This window comes from Fukomys damarensis, unplaced genomic scaffold, assembly GCF_012274545.1.
Source record: "Fukomys damarensis isolate Sample0158 unplaced genomic scaffold, DMR_v1.0_HiC HiC_scaffold_14, whole genome shotgun sequence".
NCBI lineage: Eukaryota > Metazoa > Chordata > Mammalia > Rodentia > Bathyergidae > Fukomys > Fukomys damarensis.
Window position 1 is genome coordinate 78,743,665 of NW_022900926.1, and position 22,925 is coordinate 78,766,589.

At 33.0% G+C, this 22,925-nt stretch overlaps 1 protein-coding gene across 14 annotated transcripts in view; it reads right to left on the bottom strand.

Moving 5' to 3' along the window:
- Positions 1 to 22,925, bottom strand: part of Grik2 (glutamate ionotropic receptor kainate type subunit 2) — a 657,782-nt gene that overhangs the window by 389,822 nt on the left and 245,035 nt on the right. For all 14 annotated transcript variants that reach the window (XM_033763462.1, XM_010607179.2, XM_010607177.2 and 11 more), the window contains 2 exons: positions 15,569 to 15,736; positions 11,444 to 11,701 (listed from right to left, as the gene is read on the bottom strand). In XM_033763462.1, the coding sequence (XP_033619353.1) occupies positions 11,444 to 11,701; positions 15,569 to 15,736 (426 nt within the window). The remainder of the gene's footprint in view (positions 1 to 11,443; positions 11,702 to 15,568; positions 15,737 to 22,925) is intronic.

A 22,925-nucleotide genomic window follows, 5' to 3' on the forward strand; every position in this document is an offset into this window, starting at 1 on the left:
AGGAATGTCAAATGGTACATCTATTATGGAGAACAGTATGTTAGTTCCTCAAAAAGTTAAACATAGAATGAGCCACATGACTCTGAAACTATATTTCTAGGTATATATCAAAGGAAAACTGAAAACAGGGTCTCAAAGTGATATCTGTACACTTATTCTTGGTAGTATTATTCACAGAAGCTAATGGGAGAAGCAATCCAAATGTTCATAGATTGGATGAATAGGTAAGCGATACGTTATAAATACAAAGGAATGGTATTTAGCCTTAAAAGGAAGAAAATTCTGATATGGTCTACAAAATAACATGATCCTTAAGGATATTATTTTATTTTTATTTTTTTTATTTAAAATTATAAAACAATCCACCCAATAAAGATAAAATAACAAATAACAAATGTAGCCAAAGATATGGATAAATCAGAACTCTTGTGTATTCTTACTAGGAATGTCAAATGGTACATCTATTATGGAGAACAGTATGTTAGTTCCTCAAAAAGTTAAACATAGAATGAGCCACATGACTCTGAAACTATATTTCTAGGTATATATCAAAGGAAAACTGAAAACAGGGTCTCAAAGTGATATCTGTACACTTATTCTTGGTAGTATTATTCACAGAAGCTAATGGGAGAAGCAATCCAAATGTTCATAGATTGGATGAATAGGTAAGCGATACGTTATAAATACAAAGGAATGGTATTTAGCCTTAAAAGGAAGAAAATTCTGATATGGTCTACAAAATAACATGATCCTTAAGGATATTATTATTTTTTTATTTTTTTTATTTTTATTTTTTTGGTACCAGGGATTGAACTCGGGTCCTTGCGCTTGCAAGGCAGGCCACCAAACTGCTGAGCTAAATCCCTGTCAAGGATATTATTTTAAATAAAATAAAGCAGCAAAAAAAGACAATGATTCAATTTACATGATATATCAAGAAAAGTCACACTCAGAGGAAAATAAAGTGAAATGGTGGTTTCCAAGGGCTAGAAAGAGCAGGAAAGGAGGGCTTTCTAATGGGTTTTGTTTTTCAAGATGAAAAGTTCCAGAAATTGATTACATACCACTGTGTATATAGGAATACTATTGAAGTATACATGTAAAAATAGTGAATATGCTAAATTTATTTTGTATCTTTTACCACAACTACAAATTTTTAAAAATCCAAGTACAACACTGTGGTGTTTCTATACACATTTGAAGACAACCACATTTTGCACAAATGCTAAAGACTATCACTAGTCTAAACTAATGACAACAGAGTTATAAATAATGTTATAACTCTTATGGTCTTTTGGAGCCTATTCTATTCTAAATAGGAAAGCAGGTGCAGTAACAAAAATATTATCGAAGACATACATACTCAGACATGTAAACATCACCGCAAAATGTCATTATCCATGTAAACTTGCGCAGTGTAATTTCAATCTATCGGAAGGAGAGCGGGAAAGAGAGAGACAGACATAGAGAGACAGAGACAGAGGCTGACTCTCTGACTTGCTAACAGCCTTTAAGAAAGCTGCTTGATCTTTGTTGTAGGATTCAGGTCCTTGTCAAAAGCATAAAAGCTAAGATGTGGGTAGTGCTTAAAAACCCTTTGTGATTGTCTTCTTTCAACAGGTAAGTACCACAAATATCTCCTTAATATATAGAATGCGTAGTTATAAAGAATATATTTTTAAAAATATTTTAAAGATCACTGTTTAAAACAGTGATTCAGGCCTTGTCTGAATTTCTAATGGAATCTGATTTTCAAATTGCATCATGTGTAATTTGTGGTCTCTCCGTATGCCAGTAAATAGCTCTCTGACCTTCAGCCATATTTTAGGAAAGCAAATTATAGCCTGTCATCTCTTATTGTGTAATTAATAGGGTAATTAACAAGTTGTGTTTAGATTTCAAGGGCTGACTTAATTTTCTTTTTTAATGCCAACACAATTATTTCAATTGCATAAAAAGTTCAGTGTGAAAATAGAAAAGGAGATTTTTTAAAAATGCTTAATTAACAGTCAATTTACAAGGTAAAACTACTTGTAACATTTTGTGAAATACATACAAAACATTAAATCAATGCACAATTATTCTCAATCTTTTAAGATTGATAATTTTGCTGTATTTACAATGCAAAATTCTTCCTACATGTTTAATATAATACAAAACTGTTTAAAATGCAGTAAAGAAAAATTTTAGAAGAATTAATGCTAGTGTGGAAGGTTGCAAGATCAAAATAAATGCTTTCAAAAAGTAACTGATTATTTTGTCAATGTTAAATCACTATAAAATCATTCTAAATTTATGTTAAATGTTCAAATTAGTTTTACAAGTGATGTATTTATTTATAGTATTGCCAGGTTTGCTACCATCAATTAGTTTTTGAAATATCAAAGCTATGTATATTAGTCAAGATTGAATAAATCAGTGGTACTACAAACACAGTTGCAGGACAGTGTTTAATTAGACAATAATTACTAGGCCACTCTCCACATTTACTAAATCAGAAACAAAGTAAGGCCAGCTAGCAGTGCTTTAACAGCCCCCATAAAAATTTTAATGACCACTGAAATTTGAAAAAACATGAGACTAGTCTATGTTGTAGCAACTTGCCACCCCAAATAACAGTGACTTAATAGAACAACGTCTTATGTCTCAAAGAGCAAAGTCTGCTGTAGAGCCAGACACAGGCAGTTAGCTCCCATACTTTCTTTCACCATTTTAGGATGCTTTGAACTCGTGACATAATTGTCATGGCTAGGACTGAGTGAGTTGAACAAATAAGAGCCATGAAATTAAATGTTTTCACCGGACAGTGAACAGCATCACTTATCACATTTCTTTGACTAAAGCAATCCATTTGACCATACTTTACACATTAGAGAGCTGCAACACACTGATGTTTAGAAGCAGAAAGAACCAGATATTGGTAAACTTAGGAATGCCTACCACAATTAGCTATTTGCTGTTATAAATGCATCCCCTGTGTATGACCCTAGGTTGCTGAATCATAGGAACTTCCAGAATTAACAATAGACCAAATAATTCCATTCCTTGATATCAATTAAATTTATAAACTGTGCTGTGGATTTTAATTCTACTATGTCAAATAACAATTTTTATTTTATCAAAAGGAGTATTCTTATGTTAACAGAAATTCAAGTGTTTGTGAAAAGTGTAGTATCTCAAGTTGAAATACAAAGGTAAGAAGAGGTACATGTTAGCCTTCATATTTTCATTAGCTTTTACTAGTTCAGGTTTTGTTTGTAACAAGTCAGAGTTAGTACGAATTTCATACATTTATGCAAGAGTTATTTTGTGAGTTCCTTTTTAAGTTACTGAAATACTACCCCAGTGGACACTGTGCTACCTGCACAGCTCATAACCAACTAAAAATGGGTCAATGAACTGAATAGAAATTTCTCAAAAGAAGACATACAAACAGACAACAGCTATATGAACAAATGCTCATCATTACTAATCAGAGAAATGAGAAATCAAGGATATTAACTAAAACAAACAGTGAGGACACAGGAGAAGAATAAGTTTCAGAAACATGAGATAATGAGAGTATTATGATCAGCTGGAAATGGGAGATGAGGAAGAGACAGTCATCTTCAGTGATCAGTCAGGACAGGCTGAGACAACCCAATGAATAGGGAAATTAGGAGAGAAAACAAGTTTGAGGTAACAACAATCGATTTGCTGGGTTAGATGTGTCTATGAGAAATTCAAACAAAGATGATCAATAGAGGCTGGATGTGAATACAGAAGTCTCTAAAAATGTAAAGAAACAGATCAATGAATCTATGTCATATAGATAAAGGAAGGCCATATTCTATGAAGAGTAAAGTAAAAAAAGTGAGTTTGAGAATGAAAAAAACAGGAATTCAGGGATAAAGCTTTGAATACCACAAGCATCTAAAGAAGAAGATGAGAATGGGCTTTGTACATGTTTATTACATCCCAATTTCTTTTATCATGCCACATAAGAAATGTAAACATTTTGCATAAGTGCAAACTTTATAAACAAATAAAAAGAAAAAGGATCAAGGGATGGGTATAAAGGGGAGGGAAAGAAGGGATAGGGAATGAAGAAAGGAAGGAAGATGTGCAGGGACCAAATTCCCACAAGGAGTGTAAACATGATGAACTACGCACATGCACTAATAAACTAACTAAAATAGAAGAAAAATAATTTTAAAAGAAACATTAAAAAAAAAGAGTATGAGAATGAGAATAAATGGTTAGAAAAACAAAGCAGGAAGGTTTTGTTTTTACCCTAAAGGAGGGAGCAGTCATTTTTAGGCACATCAGATTAATCTCATACTTGGAATTAAAGAACACACTACTTGAAGCTTTGTACTTAAAAAGTGCAACAGAGGCCAGGGATTTAGCTCAGTGGTTCTGCTGCCTGCCTTGCAAGTGCAAGGACCTGAGTTCGATTCCCGGTACCAAAAAAAAAAAAGTGCAACATATACTCAACTTGGATCCATATTATCCCACTTCCTGAAATAAAATTGAAATTATTTAGCTCTGATTTACAATACAAAAGTTGTTGTATTAAAATTGGTATATTCCAGAAACATATCTTCTCCGTTAACTTACTCTATTGCATTATTTTATTTTACCCTGTTAAATGTATAATTAAGACAAATTCATTGTTTAATATTAACTTAATTTTTCTTTTTATTAAACTAACTCAAAGATCAAACAGATACATCTAGAACATAATATATAAATATACTTCACCCAAGTTAATAAAGTTAGTAAAGTGTCTTTGCTTTTGCTTAGGATAAAGTCCTTGACTTGTTTCTTATGATCAGAGCATAGAAATTAAAGGTGGATTGTTAACTATTATAATCTCTAAAACCAATAACTGAATTTTTTACCATTAAAGATTTGCATTTTATAAATTCTAAATTCTTCTTTTTTCTATATTCATCTTCATGACAAGTCATGCATAGCATAACTCAACTCTCTTGTACCATGAACCTGCAATTTTTTTTTTGCCAATTTTCTTCATTTTCTCATGTTACACTGAAGTCCAAACAAAAGCAAATGCAAATTCAAAAGGGTAGAGCAAAATGCCAAGGGGAGACTTATATGCTTATATTAAATTCCTCTTTTCAAGGTATTTGTATGATTCTTTTCTTTTCTTTTTCTTTGTACCAGCAATCAAACTCAGGACCTTGTGCTTGCCAGACAGATGTGGTGCCACTGAGCTAAACCCCTGGCCCCGAAGGTATATTTAATGATACCTCCAATAACATAGGATGATGAAGAGTATTTCACTGATATTTCAAACTGAATGTGAAAATAATCAGACTTACCAATTTTCTCTCCCAAGTCTTTCTCTTGTCACTCTCTCATTTTAGGGAAGCAGGTCACTGATTAAGTCCAGATAAGAAACACATAGCTCATTCTCCTCTTTCTTCATCAATCCTTCCCCTTATTCACTTAAATTCCAGATTCCATCTTCTAAATTCAAGAATTCTCTACTTCAGCATCATTCCATAAAATCTCCTTCATTGAAAGTGCTTTTTTAAAAAAATGGAAATTCTTCTTCTTCTGGTCTTACTCTACTTCCCTCCAAATCTCAAAAGCCTCCACACACTGTCCATAATGCAATCAGAAAGTGTTTTTCATAAATGGTTCTGACTGTGCCATTTCCTTTCATAATGTAATGATTAAAAATGAGCTCTAAATAGCTTTAACAAATGGCATCATAGCATGGTGATTAACAGAGTGGTTCTGAAGTTGACTGTCTTAGGTACAAAACCCAAGTTACTGCCTTCTTGTTCTGTAACCTTGATCAAATCACTATATATAAATTTTCTCATATATAAAAAAGAACAGGAACAGTACTTCCCTTTTGATGGCTTACTGAGAGGAATAAATAGCAGGTGCAGACAACATTTATATTGTGGAGTTTTAAGCTTCTACCATGTGTGATCTGTGAGGCATTTTACATACTTCATGAGTCACATCAAGACTTCTGGGAAGCACATATTACCCTCAAGTTATAAATACTTCAACTTGGTCTTTCAGAGGTCAAACCTCTTGCTGAAAGTTATAATACAGGGCCAGAATTTAAATCTAGCATGTTCTGACATTAAAGACCATAGTTGCCACACTAGTCTTTGCTGACACATTCCCCTCTGTCTGTGTCCCTTCTTTTGCTTCTGTGAAAGTAAAGCCTGGAATATGTCTGTCTTGGGGTCACTCAGTTGTGGTTTGGAAGGCACTGTTACGTCACACAAACATTGCTTAATACTGCTATAACTACACAGATTCTAGGGCATGGGAGAGAAGCAAAACAGGCAGAGTTTAGCAAGTTGAAAGATCTCAGTGAGCTCTTCTACACTAACCTTTCATAAATTCTTGCTCTCATCGCTCATCTTCTTTGGTACTGATAATTTTTCATGATGAAAAGCTTGTGATTCTCTCACAGGCTGCTCATTTAGCAGATTGATGTTGCTCCCTTAAGCTTCTGCTCCAGCGAAAGCTTCCTACACATCCTTTATGGTAATTTCACAGTGATGTCACTCCAAAATTCCTGTCCTTTTCAGGTAGTTCCAAGCCCTTTCTTTCGGGTGCTACCACAATATAGTTTTCTTTCTGCTCTTGTCTTCCTGCAGTACTACTGTGCTCACGTCATTCATGGCTTACTCTATCCTGAGCTCATGTAGATAGTTAAAGCTTTTTTTCCATAATCTTATCCCTTCTGCCTAAGGTAGCCCCTAGTATACAAAAAAGGCTGCTGAATTATTATTCAAATAAACAAATGCATGTTTAGCTCTAATTAAAAATGGACACAAACACAATTCACCCTAGGTTTTTAAGTAAAACTTTTGAAATCATAAAAACATGTGCATTTATATGAAAAATATTGTCCACCTACTTATTCAATAGTAAGAATTTAAATAAACTTCACTTTGGGCAAATTACTGAACTCATTGGAGTTTTCTTGTCTAAAATCTTCCTCCAGTCTTTAGTCCTCAAATATTTAATGTAATTCAGCAAGCCAGGCAATATTTTTGGTTTTGGTGATAAAATGGAGTCTTAGAGTCTAACCTGAACAGACGTAGACTTGTGGGAATGACTGTGGTGTTATGGGACTGTTTGAGGAGATCTACTTCAACAAACTCAGGAACAACAGTCGTAGTTTCTCTGGGACATCAAAGCCAGATGATATGTATTAGAATGTGTGTTCAAATGCACGTATACATATTTATACATTTTGTGGACAGGAGAAGCACCACAAAAATGAGAACTCACCAGGTAAACAAAATAGTATTTTTAACAACTGAAAGAAGCGTAAGTGTTCAATTTAAAATAAATTAATGGGATATTTGGACTCAAATGTCCTTGGTGAGCTACAAGGACTAGAGCACTTATCAGACTTCATAAAAAATTTTGACTTTAATTTTAGAGTGATGAGAGCTAGCAAAGCAGGAGTAGATCAGAATTGCATTTTTAAAATGACTAAATGTGTAGAGCCTGAATTATCAAGATGTAGAATTAAAACAGAGTCCAGTTAGAAGGCTGTTAGTAAAATTTGACACAGAGATGGTACTGTTTTTGATAGAGTACAGAAAAAAATAAACAGATTTGAGAGATCAAAGGGGTGTAGCACTGACAACCAGTACAGCCTGACTGTGAAGTCCAAGTAAGGAATGTATCAAGGACGATGTTCATGTTTATGCTCTGTCTTAGACTACTGTTGGGCAGGAGAACCAGTCACAGGAGGAAGCAGGCATGATAGGATGATTACCTGTTTCCTTTGAGACTCAGAGAAACACTCTGAATATTAAGTGGAATAATTCATGTGACAGCAAATACCACAAGGCCTAATGCATTATAGCTCACTTTTGCAGTCATTTCTGTTTCCTTCTCTTTTTCAAAGTTGTTCCAGTAATTTAGTAGCAAAACTAGGAATAGAATCCCAAGCTTCTGCTTACCAGCCCAGAGTTCTTTTTTAATGGACTGCTGATTTATAAACAAACATGAAACACAGGGATTTCAAGGCAAATATTCACAATTTATTCTGGAATTGCTTACAACCTGACAGCTATCCAGCTTATTTTTAGTTTATATTTAAAATGAATCATATGTTCCGAAATGACTGACAGAAACACAGCTTTGTTTCTGCAGCCAATTCTTCTCCATCATTTTTGGACATCATTCAGAGCTATAACAGACTTTCATGGTGTTTAAATGCATTCATCCATGACAACAACAAATGCTAATTATCATAAAAAATAAATAGCTCCTGTTAACATCATTTTAAGAATTTCTCCTATGCCAGCACTATCTTTCATCTATTATCCCATCAATTTGGGGGATAGGAACAAAGACTGGATGAAAGTACAATTATCATGTATCAAAACTGGACAACACAATGATACTGAAATGAATACAATTGGGAAAAATAGTGTAAATAATAAATGAATATGAAAAAGGAAAAATAGACATAAATAAAATGGCATATGTGTGCCCTGCAGTAAAAAGTCAATACACAGGTCCATCATGAGTCAATAATATTTATCTTGCTGGGTAAAGGGAAGTTCTCATTTCACTGCAGTCCTCCCTATAATCAGATTTCCTCCACAACATCACATAGTAATCTTCTTTACTTGTGAAATGTACACATTTTTTAAATTCTATCATGAAAGTCTCACCTTGAAATTTTTAAATATAAACAAAAAGACAAAGTCTGCTTTTATATATTTATGAATCCATCTTAAAAGGACCTCTTCTGCCTACTCTATGGATTCTATCACGTAAAATAATCAAGAATACCCAAGTTCTCAAAGTGCTTTAAATTAAAAGAGACAACAAATGGCCAATTACAAGTGCAATTAACTCATTAAGAGTAATTGTAAGAATATGAATAATCACATGTCCCCAAATTTGGATCAGAAGCTAAACAAGGATATATAGTAAGTGTTTAATCAATATTTGTTGAATTAAATGTTGCATAAAATGGAACATTAATAAATATTTCTCCTGGATGATTTGCATGGTGCACATATTACTTCAAATAATTCAGTAATGACTCTAAATTAACATTAATAATTAATCAAATTTGAAATCTTCGGATATCTATGTCACCTTCAAAGCAATTGTAGTGGTAGAGTTCTTTTAAATAGTAACTTAAACTATTTCAATAAATTTAATCCTGAGGCCAAGACTCCACTAAAGTATGTAAGGGTAATTAAGTGTATATATTTTCTCTGTTTGTATTTCCATCGATGACATAAAAGTTTAAATATAATTTAGAGCAGGAAAGACCAGTTGTATGTGAAGCTTTACTTTATCAAAGTTTGATATGAGGATTACATATTCCGTTATATATTCAAGCGCTCAAGATCCAACATATGAGATTAAAAACAACACACATGCTGGGTACAGTGGTGAGCTTCTAAAATCTCAGCACCCTTAGAGGATGATGCAGAAGGATAAAAGTTGGAGCCTGGACTGGGCAATTAGTGACCTAAGAAGACAATGGCTCAAAAAAGAAGGGGGAAGGAGCTAGAGACATAATTAAGTGAGAAAGCCCTGGGTTCAATCCTCAGCATGGCAAAAAAAAAAGCACACACACACAACACACAGTGTATTCTAAAAAGGCAATTTATCCTATATCCATACACATTTTCAAATGTTGCCATTTCTCTTCCTACTATGAGGAGTTTTTAATAACAACTACAAAATATCACATGTACAGTATATGCACATGCACATGTGTGTTTATATAAATGTGCATGCATATATGGAATACATGGTACTCAGAAGGCAGAGATTTGAATTATATTAAGAGAGGATGGAGAAGTAACCTATGGATTCACAATGTATGTATATCCACTTTGTATGTTTCTGTGTGTTTCTGTGGGCATAAATGGACCAGCTTGTAACCGAGGATGGTCTGGATCACTACACATTATAGAAGTTCAGCGAAACTGTTCATATATATGCTGTCATTCAAAACTCGGCATATAGAACTTTACTAGTGACAAAAAGGTAGTGACATGGGACTAAAACAAACTACCATAAACTTAAGAGGCTAAAACGGAGCTAAAATTTCCATCAGAGATACTGCGGTTATTTAAGGACGTCTACTGATAACATTCTAATGTAAATGTACTCATAAGTTATTTCAATGTTTTCAATAACAAAAATATAATTACTGATTTCCATATAGACTCACTCTTTCTAATCCCAATTAAAACATTCAAAATAATGATCTTCATTTTTTTAACCATGTAAGTTGCTGCTTCCCTAGCATAATTCTTATCTGTTTCTAGTGCTCAATTTTATTAGTAAATGGATACTTTTCTGCATAGAGCACTACATACTGCACATGTCAAAGAAGTATGTTCCTGGCATACTTAGGACAATTTAAATTCAAATGTATTTTGGCCTCAATGTAAATATAGAAGGTATAGGGAAGTGCCTAAAAGAAAATGTGTTACATTCTAATTTAAACAGCACTAGCCTACTGAAAATAGAAGTGAAATCAATTATTACTCTATAGTAAGCAGAATAGTTCCTTTACCAATGTAACTGTCAACAAACACTGTAAGTTTATTTTTTTCTATTTCTCTGAATGTCATTTGTGACTAATAATTAAAAGTATCATTCACATTAAAAAATTACAGCATAGGGCCTGGGATTTAGCTCAGTGGTTCTGCCGCCTGCCTAGCAAGCTCAAGGTCCCAAGTTCAGTCCAAAATAAATAAATAATAAATAAATAACAGCATAATTTAAAATAAGAAAGCATAGACAACCAAAATATTTAAAATATTCTTTTAAAACACTGAAATAAGTTCTACTTAATAAATGATATTTTCTAAGTCCCTAAATGGTGTCTACACAAAGACATTTCTAAAAACTCTTGAGTATTCAAATAGGTTTTAAATTGCTCCACATGGGAAAAAAAAATCTTTTAAATCTCAAGGAGCCTTACAGATATAAAATGTATTACTTTTCATGTGCATTATTTTCATATGAAGGGACACACAAAATGTGATGGCTGAATGGTGAGTTTCTTGACTAACTTCACTGGCAGCCAGCCATGAAGCTCTGCTGCAGGAAACTACCCTGAACCCACAAGAAAAGTATTTGAATAAATATTTCAGTATTATATTGGTACTGTTGCCACCATTTGCTCAATTCATAGTTCAAGCTAGCTAGCTGATCCTTCACAGAAAGCAAAGTACTTGTTTTACAAATGCAGAGAAAAGTATGTGACTTAGCTATTTGTTTGGCTGTATGAAATTATGGCCAGCATTTGGTTCAAAACCCCTTTCCATTCTTTAATTTTAAAGCAAACTATCAAAGAAACAAAATATTCACAAAGAAATAAAATAATTCAGTAGTCATGTGGAAATCTGGATGGGGTCCAGAAAGTGTTAAATACTCCAACCCAAAGGCTACTGATTACTCTTACCCGTGCTGTCATCGTATACAACTGTGACGGTTTTCCACTTGAAAAACTGCACCAGGTCTAAAATAGCACGGCTGAGTGAAGAGAAGTCTGGGTAGAGACTGACATAGAAGGAGTCTTTGTTGTCTGACACCTGGTGCTTCCAGCGGGTCTGTATGTGGGGGACTCCCAGAGCATTGCAAATGGACTGCACCGCATTTGCTGAAGAGCTGTGTGAAGGTCCAAAGATGGCAGCCACCCCAAGAGACAGCTGATCACAGGCTACAGAGGAGAGAGACGTCTGTTAGCAATGCATGGAGAGATGCCAGCGTGCCAACAGGTACCACATCATTACTAAAACCCAAAGGCATCATCCTGAATAAGATTTTTTTTTCTTCAATATAACACCTACATATTATTAATTTTTCATTGTGTCTCACACTGAACATTTTCATTTGGTACAGAATTAATTCACCAAATTGCTTGCATCTTATTGTCAGATAATTATGTAATTGATGTCAAGGTAGAGAGAAAGGGAAAGAGAGAGAAAAGGAATATCTTTTAACTGAAGGAAGTGTTTATTCAAAAAAAATTTTAACAGTGAGATGGAAGAATAGTGTTGCTTCTTAAATTCACCAGTTATCTTTATAATTTCAAATTCTTAATCAAAAGCTATTTGATCCCTCCTTCCTATACAATCACTATGGATAAGCAAAACTAAAGATTACTTACAGCGGATGACATGGGTTTGTCATATGTACAAATACATGCAAAACTTGGTATTGCACTTAGAGAGTTTTTTATATAGATTATCATTGAGGGAAAAAAGCCAACATCATTAGAAAAGTATTCAGTCATCTTTATATAGTTAGCTTTTGGTTGTTATATATCTTTTTTGTTATCCTATTTTTTAAAAAAAAGATTAGCAGGTACCTACAGGAAATATTGCTCTTATGTCTAATAATTACAAAAATTAAGAGAGATATAAACAAATTAGAAGGTATTCAGATTAAAATAGATTTGTGTCATGACTTGAAATTCTATATAGGAACACTGGAGCAAATGTTGAGTTTGGGCTAGGAAATGAATAACTATTAGATACATGAAAATTATCTTTAAGTATCTGAAGATCTGTTCTATGACCTAATCTTAAATGTTTCATTGGAGTGACAAAGAAGGAATTAGCACAAATGTTTAGAAACTTCCCATTAATTTTCACTTAATTCATTAACAAATTCTGAGAGACAATGTCCAAAAATGAAATAATCCGCTCCAACAGGAAATGGTTTTGAAGTAGGATAGAAGAAATACAGGTAGAAAGGCTCAAGGAAACTCAATTTTTTGTCTTCCATTATTTTAATCTGGATCAGATTCCTGCTCAGCTCTTTACTAGGCATACTAATCCCTCAGGGAGTGGATATATGTGTTACAACATCTGTTTGTTCTAAACTTGCCTAATCTAGCACATCCCCCTTTAAAACTGTCACCAAGCTAAGAGTAAGTAATTTTTAAAGTTTGCAGGGTTGCTCCATAGCCAGCTTTGACAGTGTCCACATCCAACCCTCCTGGACTTCATCTAGAAGCCTACAAAGCTACACTTCACCTCAGGTTCCACGAAAAGCAGATCCTTGCCAACCCTCCCATGAATGATACTTCTTCCTCCAACGAGAAACAATTGCCCAATGAAGGAAGTGACACAGACCCTGTCCCAAGAAAGGATAATCACCTCATAGTAACCAAACTGCCTCTCAAATGATGAGAATGCCTCTGGAGCTACAGAAACCAGAACCTAGAAATTAATCTACTAAATTCAGATCTAACTCAGCTAATCCATAAAAGCTAGTCTTGTGCTTTTGTGAGCCAGCCAGTTTAAATCTCTGCATAGCAGTATGCCCACCCTGTTACTTAAACTATATTCTTTTTCTTATAATGCCTCATAAATCTGCATTATGTCTCACACTGACGAATTCTCAAATTTGTGTTCCATGAGTGAAGAACCTTACTACCCACTTTGTGGAGGTAGTGAATTGAAGCCCTTGGCTCTTGCTTGAGAGACCTCCTTGGACCCAAGCCAGTGTAAGTTCACCCTCACTGCTCACACATAAATGGGACCGAGGAGGATTGTTATTAAGGCTTGGGCATAAACTTAGTGTTCAGATTCAGCTAATCAAAGTGGATAGTCTATGACTGTACTGTGTGAAAATTTCTGACATTTTTCCTTCAGCATTTTCTGTAAAAAAAAAAAAATGATGTGATGAATGAATTCTCAAACAGAGAGGTGTTCAGTAATTAATTTTTAGTTGAAAAAACTACTCTCCTTTCTTCAGAAATATAACATGATCTAAATAAATTGATTTTGAGTGTGGAAGTTCTTAGATTCTAAATAAAGACTGAAATTCCAAATCACTAGAAAGCCTGGAACCTGAAATTTCTCACTCAATATGAAATTTTAATTCACATATATTAAGAACAAACTTTCACCAGACTTTTTGAGAAACTATAAACCAAGACAAGCAAAAAAGCATTTTATTTGCTATTTAGAATATCTTTATATATTTCAAATAATATTAATGGCTGTCAGTTTTCAAAGAAGTCATTTAAAATGATGCATGATTCAAATGATAGTTCAAGTTCTAATACATCAAATTATTAAATAATTGTGTGAAATAGTATTACCTAAAGAATCAGAGATAAAATAACAGAGAAAATACCAGAAGTTAACATTTAATTTCTTATATCTTGTATTATAAAAAAATGAAAACTTTAAAAAGGGTAAAGTCCATTATTAATTCTTAATGTAATTATCAATATATATACATCTTCACACCTGACAAACACCCAAAAATATATTGGCTCTCTCCCTCATGTTATTTTCTGCAAATTTCTGTGTTCTCTAAGCAGTAACAGCTCAACAGACAGAAGCTGCACGAGATCCAAACCAATGGCATTGACCCTTTTAATACTGACATCACAAAGAAAATTACTGACAATTATTTGAGCTTTTTCCTAGCTTGAGGCCAAAGTCAATTGATGGGTTAGATTCCCAATGTGTATTTAAAGGGTGACAAAGTTTGCAAATTCTTTAAAACATTTTGAAAATCGAATGATGTTATCACCTCATAATTTTGCCAGGGCATACCCTGTTTGTTGTCAAATTGTAGCTAGTGCTTTTATGAAATTGCCATTAAGAAATCTATTAATATTTTATCTATACTGCATTCATTCCATATTCTTCGATCTGAATGCTTTCATTAGACACAGAGCTTCTTCTTCCTAATGAAAATAATCATGAACTCCGCCACTAATCAAATGCACTTGTCTGCTATTAATGACTTATTTTGCAATTATGATGACAAATGTAGCATTTTGCAGTAAACTTTAACCTTTTGAGCTTTCCAAACTTTTCATCACCTTGACATGATTATGAAATGTGGAAACTTATTTGTATTCATAAAGATATGAATTCAAAGGGCAACCGGAATATGGCTTTGATAAACACAAGTTAGCTGCTGGGGGAAAAGCAGGGTACTTTCATCTTGAGCAATATTGCACTTTAACAGTTGCCATTAATATTAATAAGCTTAGAAGAACTCTGCACCAACTTAGAATTTAAATAATTATTCACATTGCCATTAATGTACTGTAGCTAGTAAAACAATATTAGCATTACAGAAAGGCAAATATTATTTAAAAATATGAAGTGACAACATATGTTTTGTAAGTAGAAGAATAGTGCAATTTTAGTACATATTAAATATAAGTACTTGAAGATCAAATGAAACTACAGTAATAATTTAGTAAGATTTAGAGATAATGCAACTTAATATGTAAGAAGGCATAGAAAAACTTCACAAAATGCTCTGACGTCTGATATTTTATTATAATTTTCAGAAAGAGTCATAATTTAATTATAAGACAGGAAGATCAATAAGCAAAAAGCAATATCCCTTTCACAGATTTAATTGCATTTATGTTATAAGTACATTTTTTGCAAGAGATAATTATATCACTTTACCTTCTGTGATAAAATGTATATGCATTCAAAAGAAACTTTAGCATACAAATAATTCTAATAACTTAATAACTGTGATGGAATTCAAAAGGAAATTTGAATTTCAGAAATCTGAATGGCAAATATCTATCCATTACCTTTCTTGGATGCTTCAAAACTGTCATAGAGATTTATCTTCTGGGTGTCATAGGTGAGAGTGGTGTTGGGCAGCAAAGTTCTGTTTCTGTTGATAGTGTTCACAGCAAATCTGAATGCAAGTTCCTCCGCTCCCATTGGGCCAGATTCCACATATTCGAAAATACCACCTGAAAAAGCAAGAGAATAATCCCATAGTTCTTAGAATGCAGAGAAAATAATCAGAAATTTCTTTATTTGTGTGTGTGTGTATGTGCGTGTGCACGTGTGTGATTTAAGTATATATAGTTAGTTTAAATTTAATGATTTTTTTAACTTTTTTTTAATCTTTTTTTGGTAAATCCATAATGAAAAATCTGCCTTGGTTTTACAGTCAAAATTTAATGTTATTTAAATGTGATTTTTCCTTCTAACTTTAGTAATTTAGAGATTAATTAGATTTTGCCTTAAGTACTGAAAATTATCCCCCCAAAGTAGGCATAAACTTTCAGAATTATCAATAATCTGCACTGATATAAACCACAAAGCTAAGAATTGAGGAAATGGAATTAAATTTGTCTCCATTGAGTCACAAGTCAGAATTCTTTAACACAAGTTTTATGTTTATTGTTTATTGTTTGTTTGCAAATCCCACCATCTTACTATGAGAAAATTAGCATATTTCTATTTTTCTAAGTCCTTTTTCAGAGGACATTTATGAATCACACCTCTCCAAAAGAAGGCAAAACCCTTAATCAATAAATACCACTGTAGCACATCATGTTGGCTATAAAATGTGACATGTAATCTTAAAACATGTCCCTTCAATTGCTGCCTTCCACCAGCTGTCTCAGCCCACGTCTCTCAGCCATGTTCCTGCTTTCCTTCTCTCTTGTATCATGGTTATCTATTCAGCTGGAAGCAAATGGAAATTTGCCCAACAGAATCTTTCTTATTGTTGGTTTGGTAAATGGAAAGAAAGGGGAAAGACCTGAACCTTCTCCAACCTCTGTCACTGAGAAACCAGTATTTTCAAAATAATTTAGACCATTTATCTTTCTGCACCTTAAATTTCACACCACATACTTCCAGCAAATCATTCACAAATTAAACTCCCTTGAATAAGCCAGTTCCACCACTAGTCATTCAAATTTTATCAAGGGTATTGTGATGCATGGAGTTCAGGGGACAATTAGCAAATTACCCATTCAAATTTAATAAGAAGTCATGATATGATATTGTAACAACTCTTCCACCTATGCAGAATGAGATCTCAGAGAAGATCCCAGGAATAAGGCATAGTTATATTCAGAAAGAATATGAAAGTTTCCTATGTGCTACCATCTTATTGTGAAATACTTTTCTTTCTCCAGATTTTAAACAATTTGATGGTGTAGTTATCACAGCAATCAACTTCCTGTGAAGTAGTACTATGAAAATATTTAATCTTACCAGTAACTTATTTTAGGCTGAAAATAACAAGTATTTACATATTCAATGGGTGTTCAGAGCCAAACTATATAATTTTTATACATGGAGGACAATAGTGGTATGGGATGGGCTCTGGAGTCAGACTTGATTCATATTTTGGCTCTTCCACTTGCCTTCAGTGCAAATTTTGGGCAGTTGGACAAAACCTCTGTCTGATTATATTAATTATTTTGAAAAAGGGATGTTAAGGGAGGCTACAACATAGTTATAAAGATGAAATGTTATATCATAAAAGCACTTGGAAGAATGATTAGCACAGTGTAAGTACTGGATATGTATGATATGTTCCATGGCATCCCCTAAATAATCCTAAGTAGTAGTATTTTACAGAAAACTCTTAGGCCAAAGATCCTACAGTTAATAAGTGATGGAGCCAGTGTTGCAATCTGTCCATGCTACAATTCAAAATCTTACATAAACCACTAGAAACTAGGAGTTTTACTCCAAATTTTACTCAGGGAAAATACACAAAATTTTGTAAAATATGAGATAACTTTAGTAATGAGGTGAAATTAGGAATATAAAATCTTAGACACAGAACAGAAAAAACTGTAATCATAAAGTATCATAAAATTAATTAGGAAATAATAGAAATGAAAAATTGCAATAGTTTCTTAATGCAAAAATTAAATAAAAAAGTGAATCTTCTACATTCCTCAATTTAGAGTTTTAACTCCTATGTGATAAAAGATACAGAAAAAGGTCAATATTTGATGGGTTAAAATTTTCTTAAGTTTTACTTCTTTCAATATAAATAATGTAAACTTTAAGATCACATATGTATCATCTCGTTGAATATTTTAAAAAATCTTTGAAATTCATTAGTATAACCAATTTTCTACCTTAATTAAATAAAATGCATAATTAATTCATATTGATTCAAAGCCAGAGTCTAATATTTCATCTATGAAAAATCTGAAAACATCCACATAATGGGAATTTCACAAGCAAGTTATTTTCCATAACCTCACAACAATATTGACTCAAGCAAAAAGAGAAATTTTGACTAGCTCAACACCTTTGATGTGTACAAAGCAAGTTTTGTTAGAGTGATGGTTAAGTTTAATTATTAAATTAATTGGCTTAGAAGCCACATTGTGGGAGCACCTGGAACTTCAGAAGAGTCATGATGTTTGAGACTCTATCTGCTCCCTGGTGTTTGTCTGGCACTTTTGCCCCGCTCTGCTTCCCTGCTACCAAAACTGTAATGTTTTAGCAGCAGTGAAATTAGGGTAAAAATAATAATTGTTTTGGATATAATTCAAAGATGTATTTTGTAATATAGGACTAAGACTAAACAAATTCTGAAATAGCTTATAATCAGAAGTTAACATGAAAAATGACAAAATATTTTACTTTTCTAAAAAGGACAAGAAAAATGAAATAAAAAAACAGTGTATTTCAAAACAGTAACACGGTTTGGTCAATATAGTAAAAAAATAAAAAAATTGAAAATCAATAGAACTACCACTTTATCTGTAAAAACTAGAAAAAACAAACCAATCAAATCTTCCAACACTGAAAATACACAAGTCCTATCAATCAGCAGTTCACCCTGGGATATATATCCTTCAGAAATATGTAGTTAAATTCATCAAATATTCTATACCAGAAAGTTCAAACTAACAAAGTACATGAATCGATGAAGAACTACATATAATGGCATTAGATAAATACTGCAAACAAAATGTTGAAGGAAAGAAGCCATGCACACACAAAAAAAGAATTCTGCACAAGTTTACCTTCAAAACAAGAGGAAGCATGAAATAATTTTACAGTGTTGACTGTATTCAGTTTCTTGCTCTGGGTTTCTTATTATACACTATTAGAATGTTATTTTTATTCTATGCACTTTGGCATGGGTAGCTTATCCTTTAAAAGAATTTGGTTTTAAGAAACAATTTCATTGGGCCAGAGATTTAGCTCAGTGGTGCCGGTGCCTGCCTTGCAAATGCAAGGTCCCAAGTTTGATCCCCAGTACCAAAATAAAAAAATAAAAAAAAATAAGAAACAATTGCACAAAATAGTTCAGGCCTTCCTAAGTTTGATACCAAAGTAATAGAAATTAAGGTAATATTATTGAAAGTAACAAGTATTTTTTAAAAATGTGTACATCAAATATATAATAGGATTAAAAGAATACACTAATAACTTTTCTGTGAGTGTTCCACAAATGAGCAAACATTTCTAATATATTTTAATTTTCTAAATGAGTGATGTTTTGAAATATAAGTAGTACATGACACCAAATGTTACAAGATCATCACTGAGACAACAGTGCTCTCTCTTTCTCTCTCTCCCTGTCTGTCTCTCTTTCTCTTTCGCTCTGGGAGTCTGGGTGATCATCTCCTACCGGCAAGAGGTTATGGAAGAGATTTTCATCTGCAGAGAAAGAGGAGAAAAAGACAAAGGAATCCCTCACTTCAAATGAGATTAGAGAGATGTGTAAAATGAGGGAAGCGGTGTAACATTTTGTAGAAAAGCACCACCTAAATAAGGCTATAATGGTGTGAGCAATGAATCTGTTTAAGGACAATGAAATGCCACATTAATGAGAAGTCTTCAACAGGAGGTAGGAAGGTGTCATTGAATAGGTTCTTTTATAAAGTTGCACCGAAAAGATTCCATTGAGCCAATGGACAGCAGTGATTCTTTACTGATAGTGAATGTTGTCCTATATAATGACCTTCCTTACTCTTGTCGCCCTCACGCCAGCCATGAAGGCGTTCCAAAGTAAGTGCACATTGAATTGTTTTTCTTTAAATTTTACATATTTTATTATTTTGTATTATAACACAGTATTGTAATTAGTTTTATATAAATATTTTGGGATTGTGGAACTAATCATTTGTTATTTCTTATGCAGAAAGTCACTGACATAAAAATGCTTTGGATATCAGGCATGTTTCTGGAATGAATTATGCTCACAATCAAGGTTTTACTCTACATGAAAATAAATTAATTAAATGTAGACATATATACTAAAAGTAAAGAGTATCCTCAATATATAAAGAGGATTAATACTTATGATTACTCCACTACAAAAACTGGCTAAGAACAAAATAATTCATAAATAATATATACAAATAACCAATGGAAACATACAAATGTTTATAATGGGGGTTTTTTTGGTTTTTTTGTTTTGTTTTGTTTTTTGGTACCGGGGATTGAACTCGGGACCTTGAAATGTTTAAAAGTTAATTAAAACAAATGAGAACTTTTACAGATAAATTTGTTGAAGTGTGAGCAAAAACAGGTCTAAAGAGAAACTACTTGATACACATTTTGTAAAAATACCATTTTTGGATCAAAAAGTTAAGAAATATCATATACTCCAATCCATCAATTCTACTTAAAGGCTATGTTGTTAAGGAAACTGACACTGATAAACTGCAAAAATCTTTACTTCTCAGCTCTGAAGGACAATAAGATTAAAAAGAGTGTAAATATACCATAGTAGGAGATTATCTGCACACAGTGTGGTGCCTGTAATTGATAAAATACTATGCATCTCCCTGTTAAAACCTTTATTGTATAAATGATACAATAATGGCGTTTGCCTCTATACATCTTCATTTTATTATAGAATGTCAAAATTATATGTAATATTTCATAAGCACGCAGTCCACACAGAGAGAATTGCTGCCCTATGGAGCTCACAAACTGTCATTCCAGAGTAACAGATGAATATAAGAACTATATGGACTTCAATGTCACAAATGCTGTACAGGTAGTTAATATATGCAGTCCTGCCCAAGAAAATATTAACTGTGGTTTAAATGATAGGCTTTTGATTAATTTTAGTTTTCTTTTTTTTTTCTGCCATGTATTTTAAATAGCTAATCATGAACGTACTCCAATATTGTCATATATTTAAATGAACACAATATACTTTAAAATGATGCTAGAATATTAAGGAGTAATCACAAACAGGAGAGTTAGTAGAGGGAACCATGAAATCTCAGGGTATTTTAGCTTTTTTTTTCTTTTATAGTAGGACTTTCTTCTAGGCATTGAAAACAATCAAACAGGAACAAAAGGAAACAGAAAAGAGAGAATACGTGATAGAATAAGGAGGCTCAGGAGCACAACAGGATGAAATCTCAAGCACGGGAAATAGTCTACACCTTGGCGAGGAAGACATCTCATTCACTTAAGCAAGAGGCAATGCCATGTAATTTGCAGAAGTGGATGTGGGCAGGAAATTGAGAGAATATGTACTCCATGTACTTTCTTTGTGAAGTAAAAAATGCGGTCTACAATGTCAAGAAAGAAGTCAGCTTATATCAGTGTGATTGGTTTTAAAGTTGTTATTATGAATTAAATAACAAAGCAATGTTTCTCTCTGTTCATGAACTTACAGAAGAGTAATAAAAGAAAAACTATTTACATGATTTTCCAAGTCTCTTTCTTTTTGTATATCTTGAAAACTAATATTTGTTTTGTGCCATATCACTCCTATAAAAGTGTTTGCCTCCCTTTTTTATTCATTTTATTATGAAATGTCAAAATTATACGTAGCCTTTCATAAGCATGCAGTCCATAAGGAGGAACTTGCTACTCTATGGAGTTCACAAATCATTATTCCAGAGCAATAGAATAATATAAGAAATATATGATTTTTAAACCACAGAGTAGTAATCTCTCTGTGCCCTCCTTAGACTTACAGCAGCAATCACCCTGTTTCCCAGTTTTAAGAATCTAAAGATCACTTTGTATTTTTCAAACATCATATTCTCTAGAAGGATTCAAGACAAATTTACTGCTTTCTTATCCCTTTGGAATTTTCAAATTCAAGAAACCATCTAAGATTAATCTTAAAGCTTTTTTCTAATTTGTTCAAATTCAGGTAGGGCTGTCACATCTCACTCACATAACATCTGTATCAAAGAATAAAATGCCTGCAGTTCTCTTATCCCAACATTTATTAAAAGCTAACAAACCTCATCATTGCATCTCAGGTTCTAAAGGAAGGAGAGAAGTGCAGGAGAATACCCTTTTTGCTCATGGTACAGTTGCCTAGCTCAATTTTGTAGATATGGAAGACCAAATGGTTAGAGATACCTGATTTATACAGAACACCCAGCATTGAAATTTCCCCTGCACAATCTCTGACTCAGAAAAAGAGCACCATTACTCAAGACTTGAAATAAGAGGTTTATCAGACAACTGCTGAAACATAGCCAAAGCATTTTTTTTCTTTCAGATCAATTTTAACTACTACTTAGACTATAGGACTCATAAATCTATGATGGATGTACAAACCAATGTCACATCTAACCTCGGAGATTGCTTAAGTCTGTCCTACCATGAACAGGATACAATCAGTGTTTGATAGACTTTTAATTCAATAAAAGAATTGATGTTCTGAATGATAAATCATCTATTATTCTCCTGGAAGACATAGTGGTTTTCACAATCAACTATTATATAATTTCCTATCTAAAAACTTTGGAAAAGGTGTCTTCCTTATCTTTAACATTGTACAAATCATTATCTAGAGAAGAAAATCATTAAGCTTCTTTCATTTTGACAGAATGTCATCCTGAAGATCACTATTTAAATACCCTGGATATTAAGTGATAGAGAAATGTTTCTTTTTCTCCTCAAGCAAAATGATTATTGTGGTTATATAAGAATGTATATTTGGTCTTAAGAGATAATGACTAAAGTGCTCACATGTAAAGTATCAAACACAAAAAATGAAAAAGTACCAATGCTTGTCTTTTTTTTTTCTTTTCATACCAGGGGTCGAACTCAGGTCTTTGCGCTTGCAAGGCAGGTGGCAGAACCACTGAGCTAAATCTCCGGCCCACCAATGATTGTCTAATCAGTGATCTAATTAATTTATTAACAATTATTTATTTTAATTATGATTTAATTTAAATA